General features: G+C 45.6%; 2 protein-coding genes across 2 annotated transcripts in view; one reads left to right on the top strand and one right to left on the bottom strand.

The window, feature by feature from the left end:
* LOC144483034 (uncharacterized) overlaps positions 1-5439 on the top strand; it is a 305151-nt gene extending 299712 nt beyond the window's left edge. Inside the window, exon 2 of the mRNA XM_078201873.1 lies at positions 1846-5439. Coding sequence (XP_078057999.1) covers positions 1928-2830 — 903 coding nt within the window. The 5' untranslated portion in view covers positions 1846-1927 and the 3' untranslated portion in view covers positions 2831-5439. The remainder of the gene's footprint in view (positions 1-1845) is intronic.
* On the bottom strand, positions 2941-22253 carry LOC144482974 (uncharacterized). Its single transcript, XM_078201802.1, has 5 exons — positions 20887-22253; positions 15589-16420; positions 11290-11379; positions 5577-5711; positions 2941-3051 (listed from the first exon to the last, which is right to left on the bottom strand). Exons 1-5 carry the CDS (start codon positions 22155-22157, stop codon positions 2941-2943), a joined length of 2439 nt encoding a protein of 812 aa, XP_078057928.1. The 5' UTR covers positions 22158-22253.
* Between the last annotated feature and the right edge of the window lie 2053 nt (positions 22254-24306).

The following is a 24306-nucleotide window of genomic DNA, read 5'->3' as shown; positions in this document are numbered from 1 at the left end:
TTTTGAGCTGATTTGTGTCGGGGTGGGTGTTAGTTGCAGAGTTTGGTTCCTGACCTCCTGCGTAGGTCATTTTTCATGCAGCCATGGAATGATTACACTACAGAAGGAGGCCATTGAGCCCATCATGCCCATGCTGGTATTCTGCAAGAACAAATCAGTTTGTCCCACTCCCCTGCCCTTACATCACATTCCAGCATTCCCTTTCCCTTCAGTGGCTTGACTAATTCCCTTTTCTTTTGCTTCGTTCTGAGCTGGAGTGGGGAGGAGATAAAAGTCATTGAGGTTTACAGCATGGAAACAGGCCTTTCAGCCCAACTTGTCCATTCACACTTTTTTTGCCACTAAGCTAGTCTCAACTGCCCGTGATTGGCCCATATCCCTCTGCATCCATCTGACCCATGTAACTGTCTAAATGCTTTTTAAAAGATAAAATTGTACCCAACTCCAATACTGCCTCTGGCAGCTTGTTCCAGACACTCACCACCCTCTGTGTGAAAACAATGGCCCTCTGGACCCTTTTGTAAGTCTCCACTCTCACCTTAAACCTGCGCCCTCTACTTTTAGACTACCCTACCTTTGGGAAAAGATGTTGACTATCTAGCTGATCTATGCCCCTCATTATTTTATAGACCTCTATAAGATCACTCCTCAGCCTCCTACGCTCTAGGGAAAAAAGTCCCAGTCTAACCAGCATCAAGTCTCAGTAACACCCTAGTAAATCTTTTCTGCACTCTTTCTCGTTTAATAATATCCTTTCTATAATAGGGTGACCAGATTTGTACACAATATTCCAAGTGTGGCCTTACCAATGTCTTGTACAACTTCAACATGACGTCCCAACTCCTGTATTCAATGTTCTGACCAATGAAACCAAGCATGCTGAATGCCTTCTTCACCACTCTGTCCACCTGTGACTCCACTTTCAAAGAGCTATGAACATGTACCCCCCGATCTCTTTGTTCTATAACTTTCCCCAACACCCTACTGTTAACTGAGTAAGTCCTGCCCTCGTTCGATTTACTAAAATGCATCACCTCACATTAATCTAAATTAAATTCCACCTGCCATTCATCAGCCCACTGGTTCAATTGATCAAGATCCTGCTGCAAACCTAGATGACCTTCTTCACTGTCAACTATGCCACCAATCTTGGTGTCATCTGGATGGAGGAGAAGCTGCTGGGTTTAACCCCGAGGATTTTGGTATCCAGTAGCTAACAGCAATTTCCAGTGTGAAATTGTCAGGGGAGGTAAATCCGAGGGGAGATCGGGTTGCTAAGCGGACACTGTCCATACACAGGAAAAGAGCATTCTTTCAGGAACTAGCATTTCCATAAATGCTTTTAATCTATTTTACATATTTTAAAATTTATTTTTGTGATTTGGGTGTCATTAACTAGATCAGCAGCAAATATTCCCCATCCCCAGTTACCTTTGGAGAAGGTGGTGTTTGATCATCTTGAACCGCTGCTTGGTGAGGGGGAGGGTTACAGGATTTTCAGACAGTGATGATGAAGGAATGGCGACATATTTCCAAATCAATAACAAGATTTATTTATATCGCACTTTTAACATTTCAAACCAACACTTCACACTGAGCCACGGAAGGAGATATTCGGGCAGGTGATCTGAAGTTGCTTAAAGAGTTTGGTCCTTCACCGCATTAACTCCCTCTCTCTCCCTCGACCAGTGACTTGTGTCTTCCCTGAGGGAGACAATCCAACAGCTTTCATGGTCACTTTTTCCTAGTGCCGGCCCTACAAATTACCAGATTTATTCAGTTCAATGTCACAACCTGCCTTTGTATTTTTGTGGGTTCTCTCACACTCCCTTTATTCAATTTCAGGAAACTGAAACCAAACATCACATCAGGTCCAGCAGAGTCACCCAATTTATCGCTATCTGAATATCATCATCACATTGTGACCATGGAAGAAAAAAGCACCGTTCACAGCGGAGAGGAACTGTACATATGCTCTGGGTGTGGACAAGCTTTCAACTTTACCTCCAACCTGGAGAGACACAAGGACACGAGCAGCATGGAGAAACCCTGGAACTGTGAGCACTGTGAGAAGGGACTCAATTATTCTGTAAAGCTGGAAACTCAGCAGCACATTCACACTGGAGACAGGCCGTTTATCTGCTCTGAGTGTGGGAAGGGATTTACTCAATCATCCCAAATGCTGAGACACCAGGGTGTTCACACTGGGGAGAGGCCATTCGCCTGCTCCATCTGTGGGAAGAGATTCACTCGGTCAGATCACCTCATGGACCATCAACGAGTTCACACTGAGGAGAGACCATTTCAGTGCCCACACTGTGGGAAGTGCTATAAAAGTTCTGGGGAATTGATGCGCCATCAAGTTGTTCACACTGACGAGAGACCGTTCAGGTGCTCTCACTGTGGGACTGGGTTCAAGCGATCATCTGAACTCTCTGAACACCAGCGAATTCACACTGGGGAGAGACCGTTCGTCTGCATGGAGTGTGGGAAAGGATTCACTAAATCATCCAGATTAGTGAGACACCAGCGAGTTCACACTGACGAGAGACCATTCGGATGCTCTCACTGTGGGACTGGGTTCAAGCAATCATCTGACCTCACTGAACACCAGCGAATTCACACTGGGGAGAGACCATTCATCTGCATGGAGTGTGGGCAAGGATTCGTTAAGTCATCCAGCTTGCTGACACACCAGCGAGTTCACACTGGGGAGAGGCCATTCATCTGCTCAGTGTGTGGAAAGGGATTCACCCAGTCATTCAGCTTGCTGAGACACCAGCGAGTTCACACCAGGGTGAAGCTGTTCACCTGCCCTGTGGGGAAATGAATTCACTTGTTCATTCCAACAGTCTGTTCACCCTGAGGAAAGAACCTGTGTTCCATCAACAGATGCATGCTGACCAGGTACTGTTCAGGTGCTGTCATTGTGGGACAAGTTCAGGGAATCATCCGAACTCGCTGTACAACAGGGATTTCCCACTGGGAAGAAGGCATTAACCTGCACACGGTGTGAAAGGATTTGTTAATTGAACGAAGTTGTTCAGATACCTGCAAGTTCATGAGTAAACATAGCGACATCCTGTGCAGAGAGGGGTGAGAAAGAAGGAAGACCTCCTTTTAAACCTTTTTTAGTAATTTGTCAGCTGTGGGCCATCCCTAATTGCCCTGAAATGGATTGCTCGGCCTGCTTTGGGCCTCGCCAAATGTGCCATCAACAGGATGGGCAGTGGGGTGACCGCAGGAGTTGTCCAACTCGACTGTCCACCCCTCTACCACCTCTACATTCACAGCCTAGTATCCTGAGAGAGGGAGCATGTGGTGTCTACTGGCACTGTCGAGGCTTTCCGTGCTCATTGGGCACCATGGGGCCTGGGGTGCCTTATCAACCCTTTTAATCACGTTTTATTTAGACCATAAGACATAAGAGCAGAAGGCCACTCAGCCCATCAAGTCTGCTCTGCCATTCAATCATGGCTGATATTTTTCTCATCCCTATTCTGCCTTTTCCCCATAACCCCTGATCCCCTCATTAATCAAGAACCTATCTGTCTCTGTCTTAAAGGTACCCAATGACCTGGCCTCCACAGCCTCCTGCGGCAAAGAGTTCCACAGATTCAACACTCTCTGGCTGAAGAAATTCCTCCTCATCTCTGTTTTAAAGCATCGTCCCTTTAGTCTGAGGTTGTGCCCTCTGGTTCTAGTTTTTCCTACTAGTGGAAACATCCTCTCCACGTCCACTCAATCCAGGCCTCGCAGTATCCTGTAGATTTCAATAAGATCCCCCCTCATCCTTCTAAACTCCAACGAGTACAGACCCAGAATCCTCAACCATTCCTCATATGACAAGCTCTTCATTCCAGGGATCATTCTTGTGAACTTTCTCTGGATCCTTTCCAAGGCCAGCACATCCTTCCTTAGATACGGGGCCCAAAACTGCTCACAGTATTTCAAATGCAGTCTGCCAGAGCTTCATACAGCCTCAGAAATACATCCCTGCGTAGAGATTTGCATTCTAATTAGTATTCTGTAACTTGATTTCTGTGTCTGTGCACTGTTGAAGAACAGAGACCCCTCCTTCTGACGAAGGAGCAGCAAGATCCGAAAGCTTATGGTATTTGCTACCAAATAAACCTGTTGGACTTTAACCTGGTGTTGTGAGACTTCTTACTTGTATTCTAGCCCTCTCGACATGAATGCCAACATTGCATTTGCCTTCCTAACTGCCGACTGAACCTGCACGTTAACCTTAAGAGAATCCTGAACAAGGACTCCCAAGTCCCTTTGTGTTTCTGATTTCCGAAGCATTTCCCCATTTAGAAATTAGTCTAGCCTCCATTCCTCCTTCCAAAGTGCATAACCTCACACTTTCCCACATTGTATTCCATCTGCCACTTCTTTGCCCACTCTCCTAGCCTGTCCAAGTCCTTCTGCAGCCCCCCTGCTTCCTCAATACTATCTGCCACTCTACATACTTTGTGATGTTTTAAGTTTCATTCATGATTTGTTTTTTGTTTAAGGCGGTATCCCTTTAAGGGGCTGCTCCCTTCATTTTTTCCTCAATTTATTTGATTTAGTTTAATTATGTTTTTTCTCCTGAAATAGGAAGAAACACAGTGATTCGTACATCACATCCAGGATAGAAACATATGCTTTGGGGTTTCTTTCTGTGATGTTCATAGAATTCCTACAGAGCAGGTTAATCAACTCCAGCCCAGTTATAGTGATTGATATTCTGGATATAAGTCAAATAAATAAGGTTTGTGTTAAACACACAAGTGTGCTGAGCATTTTTATTATCTCTGACACCAGTCAGGGGATTGAAAGGGAAGGATTTACACGTCAGTCAGTTCCTTATTGAAAAGCTCTCCCTTTCCCCTATTCTCTCCATCCTCACCTCCAACAAGTCTGAGAAGCTCATGGAGTTTCTTTGTCACTAAGATTGAGACAATCCGCTCAACAATCACCAGGCAAGACTGTTCTCTTCCTGTGGGGGAGCACTTCAGCAGTGACGGACATTCAGCCTTGGATCTTCAGGTAAGCGTTCTCCAAGGCGGCCTTCACGACACACGACAGCGCAGAGTCGCTGAGCAGAAACTGATAGCCAAGTTCCGCACACATGAGGACGGCCTAAACCGGGATGTTGGATTTATGTCACATTATCAGTAACCCCCACAGCTTGCCTCCTGATCTTGCAGAATCTTACTAGCTGTTCTGTCTGGAGACAATACACATCTCTTTAACCTGTGTTTAATGTTCCCTCCACCCACATTATCTGTACCTTTAAGACCTGGCTGGCTGTAGAGATTTGCATTCTAATCAGTATTCTGTAACTTGATGTTGTGTCTCTGTGCACTGTTGGAGAACAGATTTTCACTCCATCTGACGAAGGGGCAGCGCTCCGAAAGCTTATGGTATTTGCTACCAAATAAACCTGTTGGACTTTACCCTGGTGTTGTGAGACTTCTTACTGTAATTCTCGACCCCAGAGCGCAGTGGAGACTGAAATCAGTTTATTGAATGGTGGAGCAGGAACGAGGGGTTGAATTGCATCTGAATGAAGCATTGCCCCCTACAAAGATGGCGGACAGGCATGCCTTCTGCTGCATGTTGCCCCGAATAAAGATGGCGTACGCTAACTCGGGCCGAATCTGAAGAACTGCGGACACGTTCATTGTAAATGATTGCGGTCCGTTTGTTTTGGGGGCTTGCTGTTTACAGAACACGTTTCAGAAAACTCCCGGTTCTTCACACCCTCCACATCGACAATCTCACCTCATCAATTGTGGAAGAGCGACAGAAGCTTCTCTGCGTTGCCATCCCTCACACTGCGCATGCTTCAGTCGCAGCCCGGCCCCGCCCCTCATTCACTCCGATTGGTTGGAGGACCAGCCACTCCCGCTCGGTCCTCCAGCCCCGCCCCCTCTTCCTATTGGTCCGGTGCTGCCGTCAATCAGTGCCCGGGCATTGTGATGTGGAGCATGCGCAGTGTCATTGCTGTCCTTGGTGCTTGTTTGTCCCGGAGAAGCGGAGTCAGCGTTAGGCGGTGGCTGGGAGGATTTGGAAACACTTTGGAAACCCTTCAGAATCATTGTCAGCTCCCTGGTTTGCAGCTGCGGGGCTTCTCCCTCCCTCCCTCCCGGGAACAGGCCCAGGTTAACGGCCCCATCCTGGCTCAGCCACTGGAGGATGGTTCACATCAGAGGATGGGGGAGGGGGACAATAAATAAGAGGTTACACTTTGGCCTCAAATCAATGAGGACTCTGATCTCTGGGAAGGATGAAATTCAACGTGGGCAAGTGCGAGGTCGTACACTTTGGAAAAAAGAATAGAGGCATGGACTATTTTCTAAACGGTGACAAAATTCATAATGCTAAAGTGCAAAGGGACTTGGGAGTCCTAGTCCAGGATTCTCTAAAGGTAAACTTGCAGGTTGAGTCCGTAATTAGGAAAGCAAATGTAATGTTGTCATTTATCTCAAGAGGCTTGGAATACAAAAGCAGGGATGTACTTCTGAGGCTTTATAAAGCACTGGTTAGGCCCCATTTGGAGTACTGTGAGCAATTTTGGGCCCCACACCTCAGGAAGGACATACTGGCACTGGAGCGGGTCCAGCGGAGATTCACACGGATGATCCCAGGAATGGTAGGCCTGACATACGATGAACGTCTGAGGATCGTGGGATTATATTCATTGGAGTTTAGGAGGTTGAGGGGAGATCTGATAGAAACTTACAAGATAATGAACGGCTTAGATAGGATGGACGTAGGGAAGTTGTTTCCATTAACAGGGGAGACTAGGACGCGGGGGCACAGCCTTAGAATAAAAGGGAGTCACTTTAGAACAGAGATGAGGAGAAATTTCTTCAGCCAGAGAGTGGTGGGTCTGTGGAATTCATTGCCACAGAGGGCTGTGGAGGCCGAGACGTTGAGCGTCTTCAAGACAGAAATTGATAAATTCTTGATTTCTCGAGGAATTAAGGGCTATGGGGAGAGAGCGGGTAAATGGAGTTGAAATCAACCATGATTGAATGGTGGAGTGGACTCGATGGGCCGAATGGCCTTACTTCCGCTCCTATGTCTTATGGTCTTATGGTCTTAAGGAAGGAAACCCTGGGAGGTGGGCGGGGAGGATTCACAAACACCCGCTGGAGGTCCCAACACCCCCAATAAGACCCATTGGTTTTATTGTCAGTCTGCAGACAGCAGCTGGAGAACTGAACCCAGACAGAGGAGAGGGAGAGAGAAAACAGGGAGTGGGGGAAGAGATCGTGCAGATGGGTTTGGATTTCAGCCCAGGGAGCATGGGATTTAGGGGGCGACAAGAGGAAAAAAATGTTCCGGAGAAATTAGAATTGTTCAGAGTTTCTATCCTGGACTGAAAGTGATGACTTTTGTAAACTGTTTTTACAGGGTATTCTGTAGCTGGATTTACAAACTTCAAATCAAGCTCTGTTTCAGTGATTTAATTCATCGGAAACTGAATATCATCAGACTTTGTCTACAGAAGAAGAAATGTTTGTTCTGTTTGTGGGTGAAGATTTCAAACATCAGTGTGACTGAAAAAGCGCCAAGACACACACCTGAGAGTTTCCATTGTGCTGAATGTGGAAAGAGCTTTAAACAGGCTGGAAAAACCCACACAATTCTCAGTGATTAGTGACCCGACACACATTCTGTGTAAACAAGGCATCAACTCATCATCCAATCTGGAGTCACATGAGGATACCCGCTCCACAGAGAAACCATTGAAATGTGGGGACTGTGGGAGGGGATTCAATTACCCGTCCGAATTGGATATTCATCGTCGCATTCACACTGGAGAGAGGCCGTTCACCTGCTCTGAGTGTGGGAAAGGATTTGCTTACTCATCCAGCCTCTATACACACCGGCGTGTTCACACTGGTGAGAGGCCATTCACCTGCCTCGAATGTGGGAGGAGATGTCATGCTTTATCAAGCCTCCTGATTCACCGGCAGGTTCACTCCGATCAGAGACTGTTTCAGTGTTCTGATTGTGAGAAAAGCTTTAAAAGCACAAAGGACCTCCTGAGACACCAGCGCACTCACATGGCGGTGAGACCGTTCACCTGCTCAGTGTGTGGGAAGGGATTCACTCAGTCATCCCACCTTCTGACACACCAACTTGTTCACACTGATCAGAGACCATTTCAATGTTCTGACTGTGAGAAGAGATTTAAAAGTAAAAATGATTTACAAGTCCATCAGCGCACTCACACTGGGGAGAAGCCATTCACCTGCTCCGTGTGTGAGAGGAGATTCGGACGTTTATCCCAGCTGCAAACACACCAGCGAGTTCACTCTGATAAGAGACCATTTCAGTGTTCTGACTGTGAGAAGAGCTTTAAAAGTAAACAGGATTTGGTGACACACCAGCGAGTTCACACTGGGGAGAAACCGTTCACCTGCTCGGTGTGTGGGATGGGATTCACCCATTCATCCCACCGTCTGAGACACCAGCGAGTTCACACCGGGGAGAAGCCATTCATTTGCTGTGTGTGTGGGAAGGGATTCACTGATTCAGCCCAGCTCCTGATACACGAGCGAATTCACACTGGGGAGAAACCCTTCGCTTGCTCCACATGTGGGAAACGATTCACTCAGCCACCCCAGCTCATTGCACATCAACTAGTCCACACTGATCAGAGACCTTTTAAGTGTTCTGACTGTGAGAAAAGCTTTAAAAGCTCTAAGGACCTGCTGAGACACCAGCAAATTCACACTGGAGAGAGATCATTCACCTGCTCCATGTGTGGGAAAAGGTTCACTCAGTCATCCCACCTGCTGAGACACCAGCAGGTTCACACAGGAGAGAGATCGTTCACCTGCTCCGTATGTGGGAAGAGATTTGCTCGGTCAGCCAATCTACTGAGACACCTGCAAGTTCACAAGTCACTGCAGGGATTGGATTCTGCTGTTGCTGCTCACCCCATGCAGGACTGAATCATGTTCATTTATTTATTTATCTATCTGTTATTGAAGTAATTAATAAGTAATCCCATGCAGGACTGAATCATGTTCATTTATTTATCTATCTATTATTTAAGTAATTAGTAAATAAGTAATCCCATGCAGGACTGAATCATGTTCATTCTGTTATTAAGGAGACTGGGGTGGGACACAGATAATCTCTGTGCAATCAGGCAGAGTCAACATGGTTTTGTGCAAGGGAAATCATGTTAATTGATTTATTGGATTTCTTTGAGGAAGTAACAAGCAATGTGGATAAAGTGGAACCTGTGGATGTGGTGTATTTAGATTTCCAGAAGGCATTTGACAAGGTGCCACATCAAAGTTCACCACACTAAATAAGAATTTGTAGCATAAGGCATAACATATTAGCATCCCATCCACTTTGATTCTTTATATTAGCATGGATAGAGGATTGATGAGCTAATAGGAAACAGGAGGGAGAAATGAGTCATTTTTGGGATGGCAAAATGTAGCCTGTGGAGTGCCACAGGGACCAGTGCTGGGCCCTCAACTATTGACAAACTATTTTCATGATGTGGATGACAGGATCAAAATTTGTTGATAACACAAAGGTAGGTAGGAAAGTGAGATGTGAATGACCATAACAAGCCTGTAAAGTAATATAGATAGGGTCAGTGAGTGGGTAAAAGGTTGGCAGCTGGAACAAGATTTTTGGATAATGTGAACTTGTCCATTTGGACAGGAAGGATGGAAAAGCAGTTGATTATTTAAAGCGAGCGATTGCAGAACTTTGAGGTACAGAGGGATCTGGGTGTCCTGGTACTGTAATCAGGAAACGTTAGTGTGTGGACACAGCAAATGATTAGAAAGGTAAATGAATTGTTGTTTATTGCAGGGATGTTTTGCTATATTTGTTCAGGGTATTGGTGAGACCACATCTAGAGCACGGTGTACAGTTTTGGTCTCCTTACTTAAGAGAGGACTTGTGTGAGAAGTAGTTCAGAGAAGGTTTACTTGACTGATTCCTGGGATGAGGGAGTTATCATACGAGGAAAAGTTGGACATGTTTGGCCTGTATCTATTGGGGTTTAGAAGAATGAGAGAGGATCTGATTGAAACATAAAATTCAGAGGGGACTTGACAGAGTGGATGTTGATTGTCGAGAGAGGAGAACTAGAGGCACAGTTTAAAAATAAGGGGTCTCCCATTTAAGACTGGGATGAGGAGAAACCTTTTCTCTCAGAGGGTTGTTACAGTGTGGAATTCTCTTCCACAGAGAGTGGTGGAGGCTGGCTCACTGAATATTCTGAAGTCTGAATTTAATAGATTCTTGATTGACAAGAGAGTCAAAGGGTGTGAGGGGTAAGAAGGAAAGTGGAGTTGAAGCTACAATCACATCAGCCGGGATCCTATTGAATGGTGGAGCAGGCTCGAGGGGCCGAGTGGCCTTCTCCTGCTCCTAATTCACATGTTCCCATTGTGATAGTTGGAGTTTGTTTCTGCTGATGTTAATTTCCCAAAAAACTGAGCTGCAGCTTAATCTACAGAATAGAATCAAATAAATCTTGATGATAAACTAATTGACCAGCCAGGGTCTAACTGAATGACAGAGCAGACTGGAAGGGCTGAACAACCTGCTCCAGTTCCTGTGTAGTTTCTCCCCAGGATTCTCCCACTCTCTAACTCTGCTCCAGTGCTGGTTTCTGATGAAGTCTCTTCTCCCCAGGTCTCCCATCACTTTCCATTCATCAGCTGGTGTCTGAGTCCAAGTTTACCAGGAACAGGAGGAGGTCATTTATCCCTCAAGCCTGTTCTCTCATTCACTGAGGTCATGGCTGATCTGTGACCTAACTCCATTTACCCAGATATTGTTTTAATCCTGACTTCCTCAGTCTGTTACAATGAGATTTTTAAAATAACTTTTGTTTACATCAGACCTTCAATGTAGGAGAGTGTCCCAAGGTGAATCTCAGAAACATCAATTGATAAATCAGACAACTGGCACTGAGGGGATGTTAGGAGGCTGACTGAAGACTTGGTGCAGTGTAAAGGGTTAATGTTAAATTTGTAAATATTCTACCCAGTGATGTAAGATCAGATGATAAGAGTTTGCTGAGAGATGGTTCTATGCTGAGCCTTGTGCTGTACATATTTAGAAGAAGGTGCAATAAAAAGTTATATTAACCAATAGCCTTGCCTCCAGCAGTCTCTGTCAATCGTGGCCAATTTCTGTATCCACTTGATCTAAACCTGTCATAATAGTGTTCACCTCTATCAGATCTTCCCTTAGCCTCCTTCATTCCAGGGAGAATAACTCCAACTTCTCGAACCTGACCTTGGAGTTAAAATCCTTCATTGCTGGAACCATTCTGGTGAACCTCCGCACCTTCTCAAGGACCATCCCATCATTCCTAAAGCGTGCTGTCTGGATATGAACACAATATTCCCATTGTGGTTTAAACAGTGCTTCATAAAGCTTCAGCATAACTTCATTGGCTTTTATTACAATGGCTCTGTTGGAAACCAATGTATTATGGACCTTTTTAATGTGCAGTCAGTTTGTAACTTTATTTATTTTATATTAATCAGTGTTCACGGGTTGTGGTGTAATGCTCTGTGTCGAGTCTCTCATGGTGGTAACAGGGAATATCGAGGGTGATAGAAGAACCCAGACTGAGCATATCTGAAGAACTGCATTGTGGGTTCAATGTGCAAAGCATGCTGGTCAATGTAGTCAAGTCGCAGCCTTGCTGGAATTAGCAATGTCTGCAAAATGAATTAAATTGTGCAGGAAACTGGCCTCACACTGTGAGAAAAATGCGTTTGTTTGAGCTAATGAACTAGTCTGTAGCAGCTTAGGGAATGATAACAGTGTCAGAGATAACACAGTGGAGTCAGGCTGGCTCTATTCCTTCAAGTATAACCGTGTAATAGGCCCAGGACATAAGAACAAGGGAGAAGACAATGCTGTCATTGAAATCCAATTCAATCGGCTAAAAACAGGTATTACCTTATTTTTTATTCGTTTACAGAGGTCAAAGCCCACAGTCTGCCCTGAATAATAAAAGGTGGGCCTCACTGGCTAGGTCAGCATTTATTGCCCATTTCTAAATGGCCTTGAGAAGGTGGTGTTGAGCTGCCTTCTAGAACCACAGCAATCCCTGTGGTGTAGGTACACCCACACTGTTGTTTGGGAGGAAGCTCCAGGATTCTGGTCCAGTGACAGCAAAGGAACAGCGATATATTTTGAAGTCAAGATGTGAGTGTTACGATCCCAGTTGATGTTATAATTGGACAGGACGATTCCAGGATGGAACACTGGCTCAAAAGACCGCAACTTTTACTTTTTGTAGAAAACATAAAGGAACAGAATCTCAGGACTGCCAATTAGCTTTTAATAAAATATTTATTAAACACGAAGAGTTTGACGATAACAAAATACTCCTTGACTCACACTTACCTTCACAAATGTATCCAGATTTCAAGGATAACATAGATTTAAAATTCCTTATGCTATAATGTTCTCAGTAAACACATGGTTCCTTTAAACCCACAGGTTAGCTGTGATCAGACAACCCCCACTCTGAAACCAAGTGGCAGATGCAACTCAATCGATCCTCTGTGGATTTCTCCTCAAATTTCCCCCCCAGATGATTGTCTCGAGTGTTTTCAAACTCCGCTCTCAGAAAGACACGTGTTAATATCTCCTTCCAAACCAAGTTTCTCTCCATTGCTTTCAACAAAGATCCACTTCCAGGTCTTCCAATTATCCTTTCAAACAAGCCTTTCTCTCCACTCTTTTAGCAAGAAGCTGCCTCTAGGTTTTTAACTCTCAGAATTCCTTTGCCTTGAATTGCAACATGCTTCCAAAATTCTGCATAAACTCAGATCATCAGTCCGTAACAGAATACAATTGCTTCAAAATCTGGATTTAAGGACATCAAACCTTCCCACTATTCAGATATGCGGTTTGTCTGTCACCAACCTCATCAGTTCTTTTCTTCCCAGGTCTGAGTTTAACTTCCATGAATAGTATCCTGTTCAAAAGACAATGCTGTTCCTTTTTTTCTTCAATATTCCTGGAGCTTCTTTTCCATTCCCGGGTTTCTCAAACTAACTGTCCTTTAGTTCCTCTGGAGCTTGCTTTCGCACACATTACTCCATTGTATGGCTTTCCTGCTTCTAGTAGAGCTGAGAGCTGCTCACTCTCTCGTTTCCTCACCCCAACTGCTATAGAACAAAGAACAAAGAAAATTACATAGAACATAGAACATAGAACATAGAACATTACAGCGCAGAACAGGCCCTTCGGCCCACGATGTTGCACCGACCAGTTAAAAAAAAAAACTGTGACCCTCCAACCTAAACCAATTTCTTTTCGTCCATGAACCTATCTACGGATCTCTTAAACGCCCCCAAACTAGGCGCATTTACTACTGATGCTGGCAGGGCATTCCAATCCCTCACCACCCTCTGGGTAAAGAACCTACCCCTGACATCGGTTCTATAACTACCCCCCCTCAATTTAAAGCCATGCCCCCTCGTGCTGGATTTCTCCATCAGAGGAAAAAGGCTATCACTATCCACCCTATCTAAACCTCTAATCATCTTATATGTTTCAATAAGATCCCCTCTTAGCCGCCGCCTTTCCAGCGAAAACAATCCCAAATCCCTCAGCCTCTCCTCATAGGATCTCCCCTCCATACCAGGCAACATCCTGGTAAACCTCCTCTGCACCCTCTCCAAAGCCTCCACATCCTTCCTGTAATGTGGGGACCAGAACTGCACACAGTACTCCAAGTGCGGCCGCACCAGAGCACAGGAACAGGCCCTTCAGCCCTCCAAGCCTGCACCGGCCATGCTGCCCGACTGAACTAAAACCCCCTCCCCTTCCGGGGACCATATCCCTCTATTCCCATCCTATTCATGTATTTGTCAAGACGCCCCTTAAAAGTCACGACCAAAGACTATAAATTCAACTAATACTACACTCAAAAACCTTCTCACCCTAAAGGTGCCCCTGGTTGCTATGCAACAATGCATTACTTCTCCAACTTCACGTTTATTTTTCACGCCATAAACTCTCTCAGCACAACAGGAATACAATTTCAATTGAAACCTATCCCCCACACATGCAAACACCTTTGTTCAACATTAATCCAACCAAAGTTCTCCTCTTCCTACACAGAAACACTAAATCAAACTTACTTAAATCTATACTTTATTTCTAATATTTAACAATAGAAACATAGATCACTTAAAACTATCTGTGTTTTCCTGACATGAGTGACTTAGAGAGGAACTTCCAGGTGGTGATATTCTCATGTATCTGCTGCTCTTGTCCTTCTAGATGGTAATGTTTCTGGGTCTGTAAGATGCTGCCTAAGGAGTCTTGGTGAGTTCCTGCAGTGCATTTTGTAGATGGTACACACTGTTGCTACTGTCCGTCGGTGGTAGAGGGAGTGAATGTTTGTGGTTAGTGTGTTGATCAAGTGGGGCTGCTTTGTCCTGGATGGTTTTGAGCTTCTTGAGTGTTGTTGGGAGCTGCACTCATTCAGGCAAGTGGAGAGTATTCCATCACATTCCTGACTTGTGTCATGTAGATGGTGGACGGGCTTTGGGTGGGGGAGTCAGAAGGTGAGTTACTCTCCTCAGGGCTGCCAGTCTCTGACCTGCTCTGGTAGCCACAGTATCTATGGGTTTCTGGTCAATGTAACCCCCCAGGATGTTGATAGTGGAAGGGGGATTCAGTGATGGTAATGCCCTTGAATCTCAAGGGGTGATGGTTAGATCTTCTCCTGTTAGAGATGGTCATTGCCTCGGACTTATGTGGCATGAATGTTACTTGCCACTTGTCAGCCCAAGCCTGGATATTGTTGTATTTGGACATGGACTGCTTCAGTATCTGAGGAATCACAAATGGTGCTGAACATTGTGTATTCATTGGCGGACATCCCCACTTCTGACCTTATGACGGAGGGAAGGTTATTGATGAAGCAGCTGAAGATGGTTGGGCCTCGGACACTACCCTGAGAGATCCCTGCATTGATGTCCTGGAGCTGAGATGACTGACCCTCCACAACCACAACCATCTTCCTAATTGCCAGGTATAAGTCCAACCAGCAGAGAGTTTGCCCCTTGATATCCATTGATTCCAGTTTTGCTCGGGGTCCATGATATGGTGGCACAGTGGTTAGACCAGTTGGCTCACAGCCCCAGGGACCCAGGTTTGATTCGGGCCTTGGGTGGCTGTGTCGAGTTGGCACATTCATCAGCTTTTTTTTTGTGGATCATTTCAGTGGAAATGTGCTCTCCCAAACTCAAAGAGCATCAGTCCACTGAAAACAAAGTTGTGAGACCGGCCAGTCCAGCAGAAAGAAACCCTCCAACCCTCCCACTTCACCAATTGTCAAAATGAACATAGTTCAGTCCTGGATGTGATTAACAGCAGCAATAACAGCAGAATCCAACCACTGTCATCACTTGTGAACTTACTGGTGTCTCAGCAGGTGGGATGACTGAGTGAATCCCTTTGTGAATCCTTGTGAACTCGCTGGTGTGTCAGCAGGTGGGATGACTGCATGAATCCCTTTCCACACTCAGAGCAGATAAACGGCCTCTCTCCAGTGTGAACTTGCTGGTGACTCTGCAGATAAGATGAAAGAGCGAATCCTTTCCCACACTCAGAGCAGGTGAATGGTCTCTCCCTGGTGTGAACACGTCGGTGTGCCTGCAGGTTAGCTGAACGAGTGAATCCCTTCCCACACTCAGAGCAGGTGAACGGCCTCTCCCCGGTGTGAACTTGCTGGTGATTCTGCAGGTCGGATAACTGAATGAATCCCCTGCCACACTCGGAACAGGTGAATGGCCTCTCCCTGGTGTGAACCTCCTGGTGTGACACTAGGTGGGATGATTGAATAAAACGCCTCCCACACTCGGAGCAGACGAATGGCCTCTCCCTGCTGTGAACTCCCTGGTGTGACATTAGGTGTGACGATTGGATAAAACGTTTCCCACATTCGGGGCAGCTGAATGGCCTCTCCCTTGTGTGGGTTCCTTGGTGTGTCACTAGGTGTGATAACTGAATAAAACGCTTCCCACACTCGGAGCAGGGGAACGGCCTCTCCCTCCTGTGGACTCCCTGGTGAGTCACTAGGTGTGATAACTGAATAAAACACTTCCTGCACTCAGAGCAGTTGAAAGGCCTCTCCTTAGTGTGGGCTCGCTGGTGTATCTGCAGGTGAGATGACTGAGTGAAACCCTTTCCACAGTCGGAGCAGGTGAATGGTCGCTCTCCGGTGTGGATTTGTTGGTGATTCAAAAGTTCAGATGAATGATTGAATTGCTTCCCACACTCAGAGCAGTTGAACGGTTTTTCCCCAGTGTGAACTTGCTGGTGTGTCAGCAGGTGGGATAACTGAGTGAATCCCTTCCCACAATCAGAGCAGGTGTACAGCCTCTCCCTACTGTGAACTGCTTGGTGATTCCACAGGTCGGCTGCCTGGAGAAAACCCTTCCCACACTCGGAGCAGATGAAGGGCCTCTCCCCAGTGTGGCTGCATTGATGAATCTTCAGGGCAGATGGGGAGCAGTCTCCTTCCCCACACTTGGAGCAGGGGAACAGTCTCTCCCCAGTGTGAATATGTTGATGAGTTTGCAGTGCAGACGGGATACGGAATTCCTTACCACAATCCTCATCTTTCCCCGATTTCTCCATGGTGTGGATGTCCTTGTGTCTTTCCAGGTTTAACAATCAGTTAAATCCTCATCCACACATAGAGCATGTGCACTGTCTGTCCCCGCTGTAAATGATGTGATATTTTTGCAATCTGTGTAACTGGTCTTTTGACAGTCAGTGTACTGGACACTCTCACTCAGCTCTGTGTTCCTTGGTGCCTTTCCAGTCACACTGATGTGACAGAAAAAACAGATAAATATTTCTTCTTCTCGATTCAAAGTCTGATGATATTCAGGTTCTGATAATTTGAGTGACTCTATTAAGCCTTAACATGTTTTGAGATTGCTGGTAGCAAATCTTCCCCTTATAACTTCCTGTAAAATGAGTTTACAAAAGTCATCACTGTCAGTATCAAACAGAAATTCAGAATAGACAATTCTAGTTTCTGTGGAACATTTCTTCCTTTCTCGTTCCTCTGGATCTGTACATCTCCATCCCACACCCTATCCCTGTCTCCTCACTCTGCTGTATGTATAATACACCCTTCCAATTCTCCTGAAGGTGTTGATTCATGCTGATCAACAAATCCATGCTCAGTCCTTCTTCTCCAGCACTGAGATATCTTCATGCAGGTTGCTCGTCTAAATACCTAAATATACTTAGCGAAGTAAAATGTATGTAACATAGGGGACCAGTTTAATAATTAGAAGTACAGCAAGGCTATGAGATAGAACATTTCAACAGTGAACGTTCTTGAATATAAATTTTTTGGCTATGAGGGTGGTGCATTTTGATACATTCAATATTTCAAAATGAAATTAGATGGGCAGTCAAAATAGACTGGCAGGGGAACAGGGATACAGACGGGATGAGGAGCATATCAGCCATGAGTGAATGGCGGAGTGGACTCGATGGGCCAAATAGCCTAATTATACTCCTATATCTTATGAACTTAAGGGGGAATGGGACTGACTGGATTGCTCTACAGAGAGTTAGCATGGACTTGAGTTGCTGAATCGACTCCTTGTGTGATACAATAACCCGATTACTGAAAATAAACTACTTAGTTACAGTATTAACAAAACTAAAAATAATAAAAAATGAACTTTATTACTGGACCATGCATAATATATCTAATTTGTACCATATTACAAGACTGCACACATCTCTGTCCTATATTAATTTACTGCCCCTTAAATTTCAGCTATTTCCTCGGGAAATCATCCCTTTAAATTGTGAACATTAGGAAAGAGACCATCCTCTTAACCAGACAAATAAATGTGACAAGTTGGGGAAGCAAAGGATGTCAATGTCTTTAAGAGGGAGAGAGATACCTGGGCCAACCTTTCCAGAGTCTGCAGCCTCCCTGAATTCACTTCCTTTCCCTTCAGTTGCTGCAAGTCCCCAATTTAACCCCAGAATGAGAAGAAAAAGGAGAGAAGAAAACAAAGTGTTTTACTGACAGATGTTGACGACAGGAGGAGGTTTCAGTCTGTCTGAAATCCAATCTGCATTGTCACAAAGCCCGCACTCTGATTGGCTGGAGGACCAGTATTCTTCCGGTCCTCCAATTCCTCCCATTGGTCAATGCCCTCATGAAGACAGTGGTGCAGCGGAAGTGAGTGGGAGACACTTTGACCCCGGATCGCTCGAAGTTGTTGGCCAATGGGAAACGCTATCCTCCGCACATGCGCAGAACTTCTCTGGGTTAATCATGCGCAGTCCCACCCGGCGAAGAGAGCGATTTTCTCAGCGCGGGGGATTGTGGGAGCTGCGGCTGCCATTACTTGGCCGGAGCCCAGTCTCCAAACACCTGGGATTGTGATGGATGGGATGGGGAGGAGGCGAAGTGACTCCATCCGGATATAATGTACATCTGGGTAGTCACTGGAATTGATAGCGAAGCCGCCTTCGCAAAATTCAGGTGTAAAAATTTCGACACCTGGGTGACATATTGGGGAGTGGAATAGCTCAATGTGAAACTGAACCCCAGAGTCAGCAGCGTCCTTGGGGGAGAACTGGGGAAAAATAAGGAGGATGGTCAAAAGAATTAGGCTTACAATTGATAGGGAGGAGGCAGATGTTTAAAGTTTGAAATTTGATTAGATTTGATTTATTATTGTCACATGTATTAGTAGACAGTGAGAAGTTTTGTTTCTTGTACGTTTTACTGACAAAGAGAAGGAAAGAAGAGGGTGCAGAATGTAGTATTACAGTCATAGCTAGGATATAGAGAAAGATCAAATTAATGTGAGGTAGTTCCATTCAAAAGTTTGATGGCCTCAGGGAAGAAGCTGTTCTCGATTTGGTTATACATGTTCTCAGACCTTTATATCTTTTTCCCGATGGAAGAAGGTGGAAGAAAGAATGTCCAGGGTGCGTGGGGTCCTTGATTACGCTGGCTGCTTTTCTAAGACAGTGGGAAATGTAGACAGAGTCAATGGATAGGAGGCTGGTTTGCATGATGGATTAGGTCATTCATGACCCTTTGTAGTTTCTTGTGGTCTTGGACAGAGCAGGAGCAATATCAAGTTGTGATACAACCAGAAAGAATGCTTTCCAGAAAGGGAGGAGAATGTTACGTGACAACCAGAATATCAGTTTCAAATTTCTATCCTGTGCTTACATTCATTGCTTTGATAGATGTTTTTATTTACAAGGGATTAGAATGGAAGGATTTTCAGTCAGAAACATCTTGATTCATTTGGACACGACTATCATCAGCGATCAAATGTCAGAGGAACACTGATGCCCTGTTCAAAAAGATTTCAATCATCAGTGCGAATGGAAAAGTTGTGTGATGCACATTCCCAAGAGAGAGAGAGAGATTTCCAGGAAAAGAGACATAAGAATATATGAACAAACGAACTATGAGCAGGCCACTCAGGCCGTTTCAGTGCTCAGCGCCGACAACTGCCAGTTTCCAGATGCAATTTTACAACTCATCCGCTTCATCCTGGACCACAATGTCTTCACCTTCAACAACCAGTTCTTCATCCAGACACACGGAACAGCCATAGGGACCAAATTCGCACCTCAATATGCCAACATCTTCATGCACAGGTTCAAACAAGACATCTTCACCGCACAGGACCTTCAACCGATGCTATACACTAGATACATTGATGACATTTTCTTCCTTTGGACTCATGGGGAACAATCACTGAGACAACTATATGATGACATCAACAAGTTCCACCCCACCATCAGACTCACCATGGACTACTCTCCGGAATCGGTTGCATTCTTGGACACACACATCTCCATTAAGGATGGTCACCTCAGCACCTCACTATACTGCAAGCCCATGGATAACCTCACGATGCTCCACTTCTCCAGCTTCCACCCTAAACACGTTAAAGAAGCCACCCCCTATGGACAAGCCCTCCGTATACACAGGATCTGCTCGGATGATCGCAACAGACACCTCCAGGCGCTGAAAGATGCCCTCATAAAGAACAGGATATGGCGCTCAACTCATCGATCAACAGTTCCGACGTGCCACAGCGATAAACCGCACCGACCTCCTCAGAAGACAAACACGGGACATGGTGGACAGAATACCCTTTGTCGTCCAGTACTTCCCCGGAGCGGAGAAGCTACGGCATCTCCTCTGGAGCCTTCAACATGTCATTGATGAAGACGAAGGTTTGTGACAAATCCCCACATTAACATGGTCAATTCCCCCATATTTCTGTGCTTGTGTCTCCAATTGGGCCCCCAGACTGCCATCATTTCCATCCACTAATGGAAATGTTCATATATTTGGCATGGTGTGACACCCCTATGGCTGTAAAATGGTAGATCCTCTGGCTCAGTATGAGCTGTGACTTGGTGGACGGGCTATGAATGTGATATAAATACAGCCTTACAGATGATGCATTTCGTCCAAGTCAACTTGACAGTCAAATGATGAGGGCTGAATGGACTCCCCGAACTCTCTCGTTGCATATTGTTCTTATTGAATGGGATCATACCTATCCAAGCAGTGTAAAAAAAAGGAAACAACAGGAAACAAGTAGCCAGAGTAAATCTTGGTCCAGAGAAAGCTCACTTCAAAAGCAACTAACTTGTGTTAATATTAAAAACATTTGCCACATATTGTTTGACACAAAACTGATTCAGTTTAATTTTATCCAGAACATTAACACCTATTACCGAGCTGCAGTTTATGAACACCAGCAGAATAGGACCCTAATGAATGTTGTTCAGTCCTGGGTGTGATTAACAGCAAACTCTAACTCCTGCCTTCACTTATGAATTTGCTGATGCGTCAGCAGGTTGGATTTCCGAGTAAATCCCTTCCCACACTTGGAGCAGGTGAATGGTTTCTCCCCAGTGTGAACTCGCTGGTGTTCAATTAGTATCGACGATCGACTGAACCCAGTCCCACATTGAGAGCACATGAATGGCCTCTCGTCAGTGTGAACACGTTGGTGGGACCTCAGATCTCCAGATCGTTTGTAGCACTTCCCACAGTCTGGGCATTTGAAAGGTCTCTCCTCAGTGTGAACCCGCTGGTGAGCCATGAGTTGGGAGGACTGAGTGAATCCCTTCCCACAATTGGAGCAGGTGAACGGTCTCTCCCCAGTGTGAATTCGCTGGTGTTCAGTGAGATGGGATGATTGCCTGAATCCAATTGCACAGTGAGAGCATCTGAACGGTCTCTTGTCAGTGTGAACATGCTGATGGGATTTCAGTTCTCCAGAACTTTTATAGTAATTCCCACAGTCGAGGCACTTGAAAGGTCTCTCTCCAGAGTGAACCCGCTGGTGCACCATGAGTTGGGATGACCGACTTAATCCCTTCCCACACTCCGTGCAGGTGAATGGCCTTTTCCCAGTGTGAATTCGCTGGTGTACAGTGAGTTGAGATGATTGCCTGAACCCAGTCCCGCAGTGAGAGCACCTGAACGGTCTCTCCTCAGTGTGAACACGTTGGTGGTACGTCAGTTCCCAGGAACTTTTATAGCCCTTTCCACATTCTGAACAGTAAAAAGGTCTTTCCTCAGTGTGAACTTGCTGATGGTGTGTCAGTTCCCGGGAACTTTTAAAGCACTTCCCACATGCTGGACATTTAAAAGGTCTCTTGTCAGTGTGAACTCGCTGGTGTGATAGCAGGTTGCTTGTGTGAATGAATCCCTTCCCACACTGGGAGCAGGTGAATGGCCTCTCCCCGGTGTGAACTCTCTGGTGTACCAGCAGATTGGAGGACTGAGTGAATCCCTTCCCACATTTGGAGCAGGTGAATGGTCTCTCTCCAGTGTGAACTTGCCGGTGTCTCAGCAGGTTGAACGACTGAGTGAATCCTTTCCCACACACAGAGCAGGTGAACGGCCTCTCCCCAGCATGAACTCGCTGGTGAATTTCCAGTTCAGATGGGGAATGGAATCCTTCCTCGCAGTCCCCACATTTCAACGGCTTCTCTTCAGTGTGACGGCACTTGTGGTTCGTGGGGTCAGATGATTCATACACAGAACACGTGTACAGATTCTCCCCACTGCAATCGATGCTTTTTTCTTCCATGTTCAAAATCCAATAATGATACAATGGTTACAATAAATTGGGCGACTCCATCAGATCCTGATGTGATGTTCGCTTTGTGTTTCCTGACTGAAAATCCTCCTCTTCTAAAACCCTGTGAAATTGATTTAAATGGAAAAAAGGCAGTGAGAGAGAACCCACAGAAACTCAAAGACAGGTTGTGAAATTGAGCTGAATTAATCTGGTCATTTGTGGGGCCGGCACCAGGAAAAAGTGACCATGGAAACTGCCGGATTGTCATTAGGCGCCACGGTGGCACAGTGATCAGCACTGCTACCTCACAGTGCCAGGGACCCAGGTTCAATTCCCGGCTTGGGTCATAGTCTGTGTGGAGTTTGCACGTTCTCCCGGAGTTTGTGTGGGTTTCCTCCGGGTGCTCCGGTTTCCTCCCACAGTCTGAAAGACGTGCTGGTTAGGTGCATTGACCCGAACAGGCGCCGGACTGTGGAGACTCGGGTAATTTCACAGTAACTTCATTGCAGTGTTAATGTAAGCCTACTTGTGACTAATGAATAAACTTTTAACTTTAAAAAAACGCAACTGATTCACTAATGTCCTTCAGGGAAGGAAACCTGCTCCCTGGTCAGGGGTGACACAAGACTCTGGACAATCTGGGAGAAGAGATCGAGGGGGAAGAGGCAGAGAGACAGAAGTAGGAGAGGGCGAGACAGAATTGGGCAGCACAGGAAAAAAGGAATTTCAAATATTTCAAACTCCCACAACCTCCACCACCTCGATGGAGCAATGAAGCAGGCGTATGGGAACACCATCATCTCCAAGTTCCTTTTCAACTCACACACCATCCTGACGTGTCTGACATCCAGTACTGGATGAACAGAAACTTCCCCCAATTGAATATTAAGAACAAAGCCGTTGTCTTCAGTCCTCACAACAGACTCCACTCTCTCTCCCTGGCAACTGTCTGAGGCTGAACCAGACTTCTCACAACCTCAGTGTCCTGGCTCATCCCAAACTGAGCTTCCAGCCACATATCCTCACCATCACCCAGAATGTCTATTTCCACCTCAGTAACATCGCCCGAGTCTCAAATCATCTTGTTCAGAAACTCTCATCCATTCCTTTGTTACTTCTGGACTTAACTCTCCCAGAGCACTCTTTGCTGGCCTCCCGCATTCAGCCTCCCTGCAATCCTGAGGTCATCCAAAACTCTGCTGTCTGTGTAATTATTCAAGACTTGTTCACCCATCACCCCTGTGCTCACTGACCTATAAAGGTTCCTGTTTAAGAACCACTAACATTTTAAAATTCCTGTTCTTGTTTCCAAATTTCTCCATGACTGCGACCACTCCTCCCTCTGTAATATCCTTCAGTCACACAATTCTCCATCATCGATGCTCTCCCCTAATTCCAGCCTCTCTTCAGTGTGAACATATTGATGGGATGTCAGTTCCTGGGAACTTTTATAGCACTTCCCACAGTCTGGGCATTTAAAAGGTCTCTTGTCAGTGTGAACTCGCTGTTGTGTCACGGGCAATGATGACTGAGTGAATCGTTTCCCACATACAGAGCAGGTGAATGGCCTCTCCCCCGAGTGAACCTGCTGGTGTTTCAACAGGTTGTTTGACTTATTGAATCCCAACCCACACTCAGAGCCAGTTCACAGCCTCTCCCTTGTGTGACTGCATCGCTGAGTCTCCAGTTTAGACGGTAACTGAAGGCCTTCTCACAGTCCTCATGTTTCCACAGTTTTCCCCGGTGTGATAGTGTCTCGACAGGTTAGACGATTGGTTGAAGCCTCATCCACACATAGAACATGTGTACGGTTTTTCCCCACTGTGAACAGTGCTTTTTCCTTCAATGGTCAAAATCCCATAATTTGGACACTCCATCAGATCCTGATGTGAATGTTTGGTTTGAGTTTCCTGACTACATATCCTCCTCTTTCAATACCTCATGAAATTAATTTAAAACAGAGAAAAGGGAGTGAGAGAGTGCCCACAAAAACACAAAGGCAGGTTATGAAATTGAGCTGAATGAATCTGGTAATCTGTGGGGTCGACACTAGGAAAAAGTGATCATGGAAGCTCCTGGATTGTCATAAAAACCCAACTGGTTCACTAATGTCCTTTAGGGAAGGGGACTTACCACCCAGTCTGGGCCTACACAAGAC

This window comes from Mustelus asterias, unplaced genomic scaffold (genome assembly GCF_964213995.1).
Source record: "Mustelus asterias unplaced genomic scaffold, sMusAst1.hap1.1 HAP1_SCAFFOLD_44, whole genome shotgun sequence".
Lineage (NCBI taxonomy): Eukaryota > Metazoa > Chordata > Chondrichthyes > Carcharhiniformes > Triakidae > Mustelus > Mustelus asterias.
The sequence above is the reverse complement of the archived record's forward strand: the minus strand, read 5'-3'. Positions and strand labels throughout refer to the sequence as shown.

Bases quoted from the DNA above. Each gene is read 5' to 3' on its own strand.
- LOC144482974 (XM_078201802.1), bottom strand. From the start codon at position 22,157: ATGGAAGAAAAAAGCATCGATTGCAGTGGGGAGAATCTGTACACGTGT. The intron at 16,421-20,886 runs GTGAAGGCAGGA...AGCAGTTCACAG, and splicing joins ACGCATCAGCAAATTCATAA to TAGGGAGAGGCTGTACACCT. The intron at 11,380-15,588 runs GTTCACACTGGA...GTTCATATCCAG, and splicing joins ATCTGCAGAGTCACCAGCAA to ACAGCACGCTTTAGGAATGA.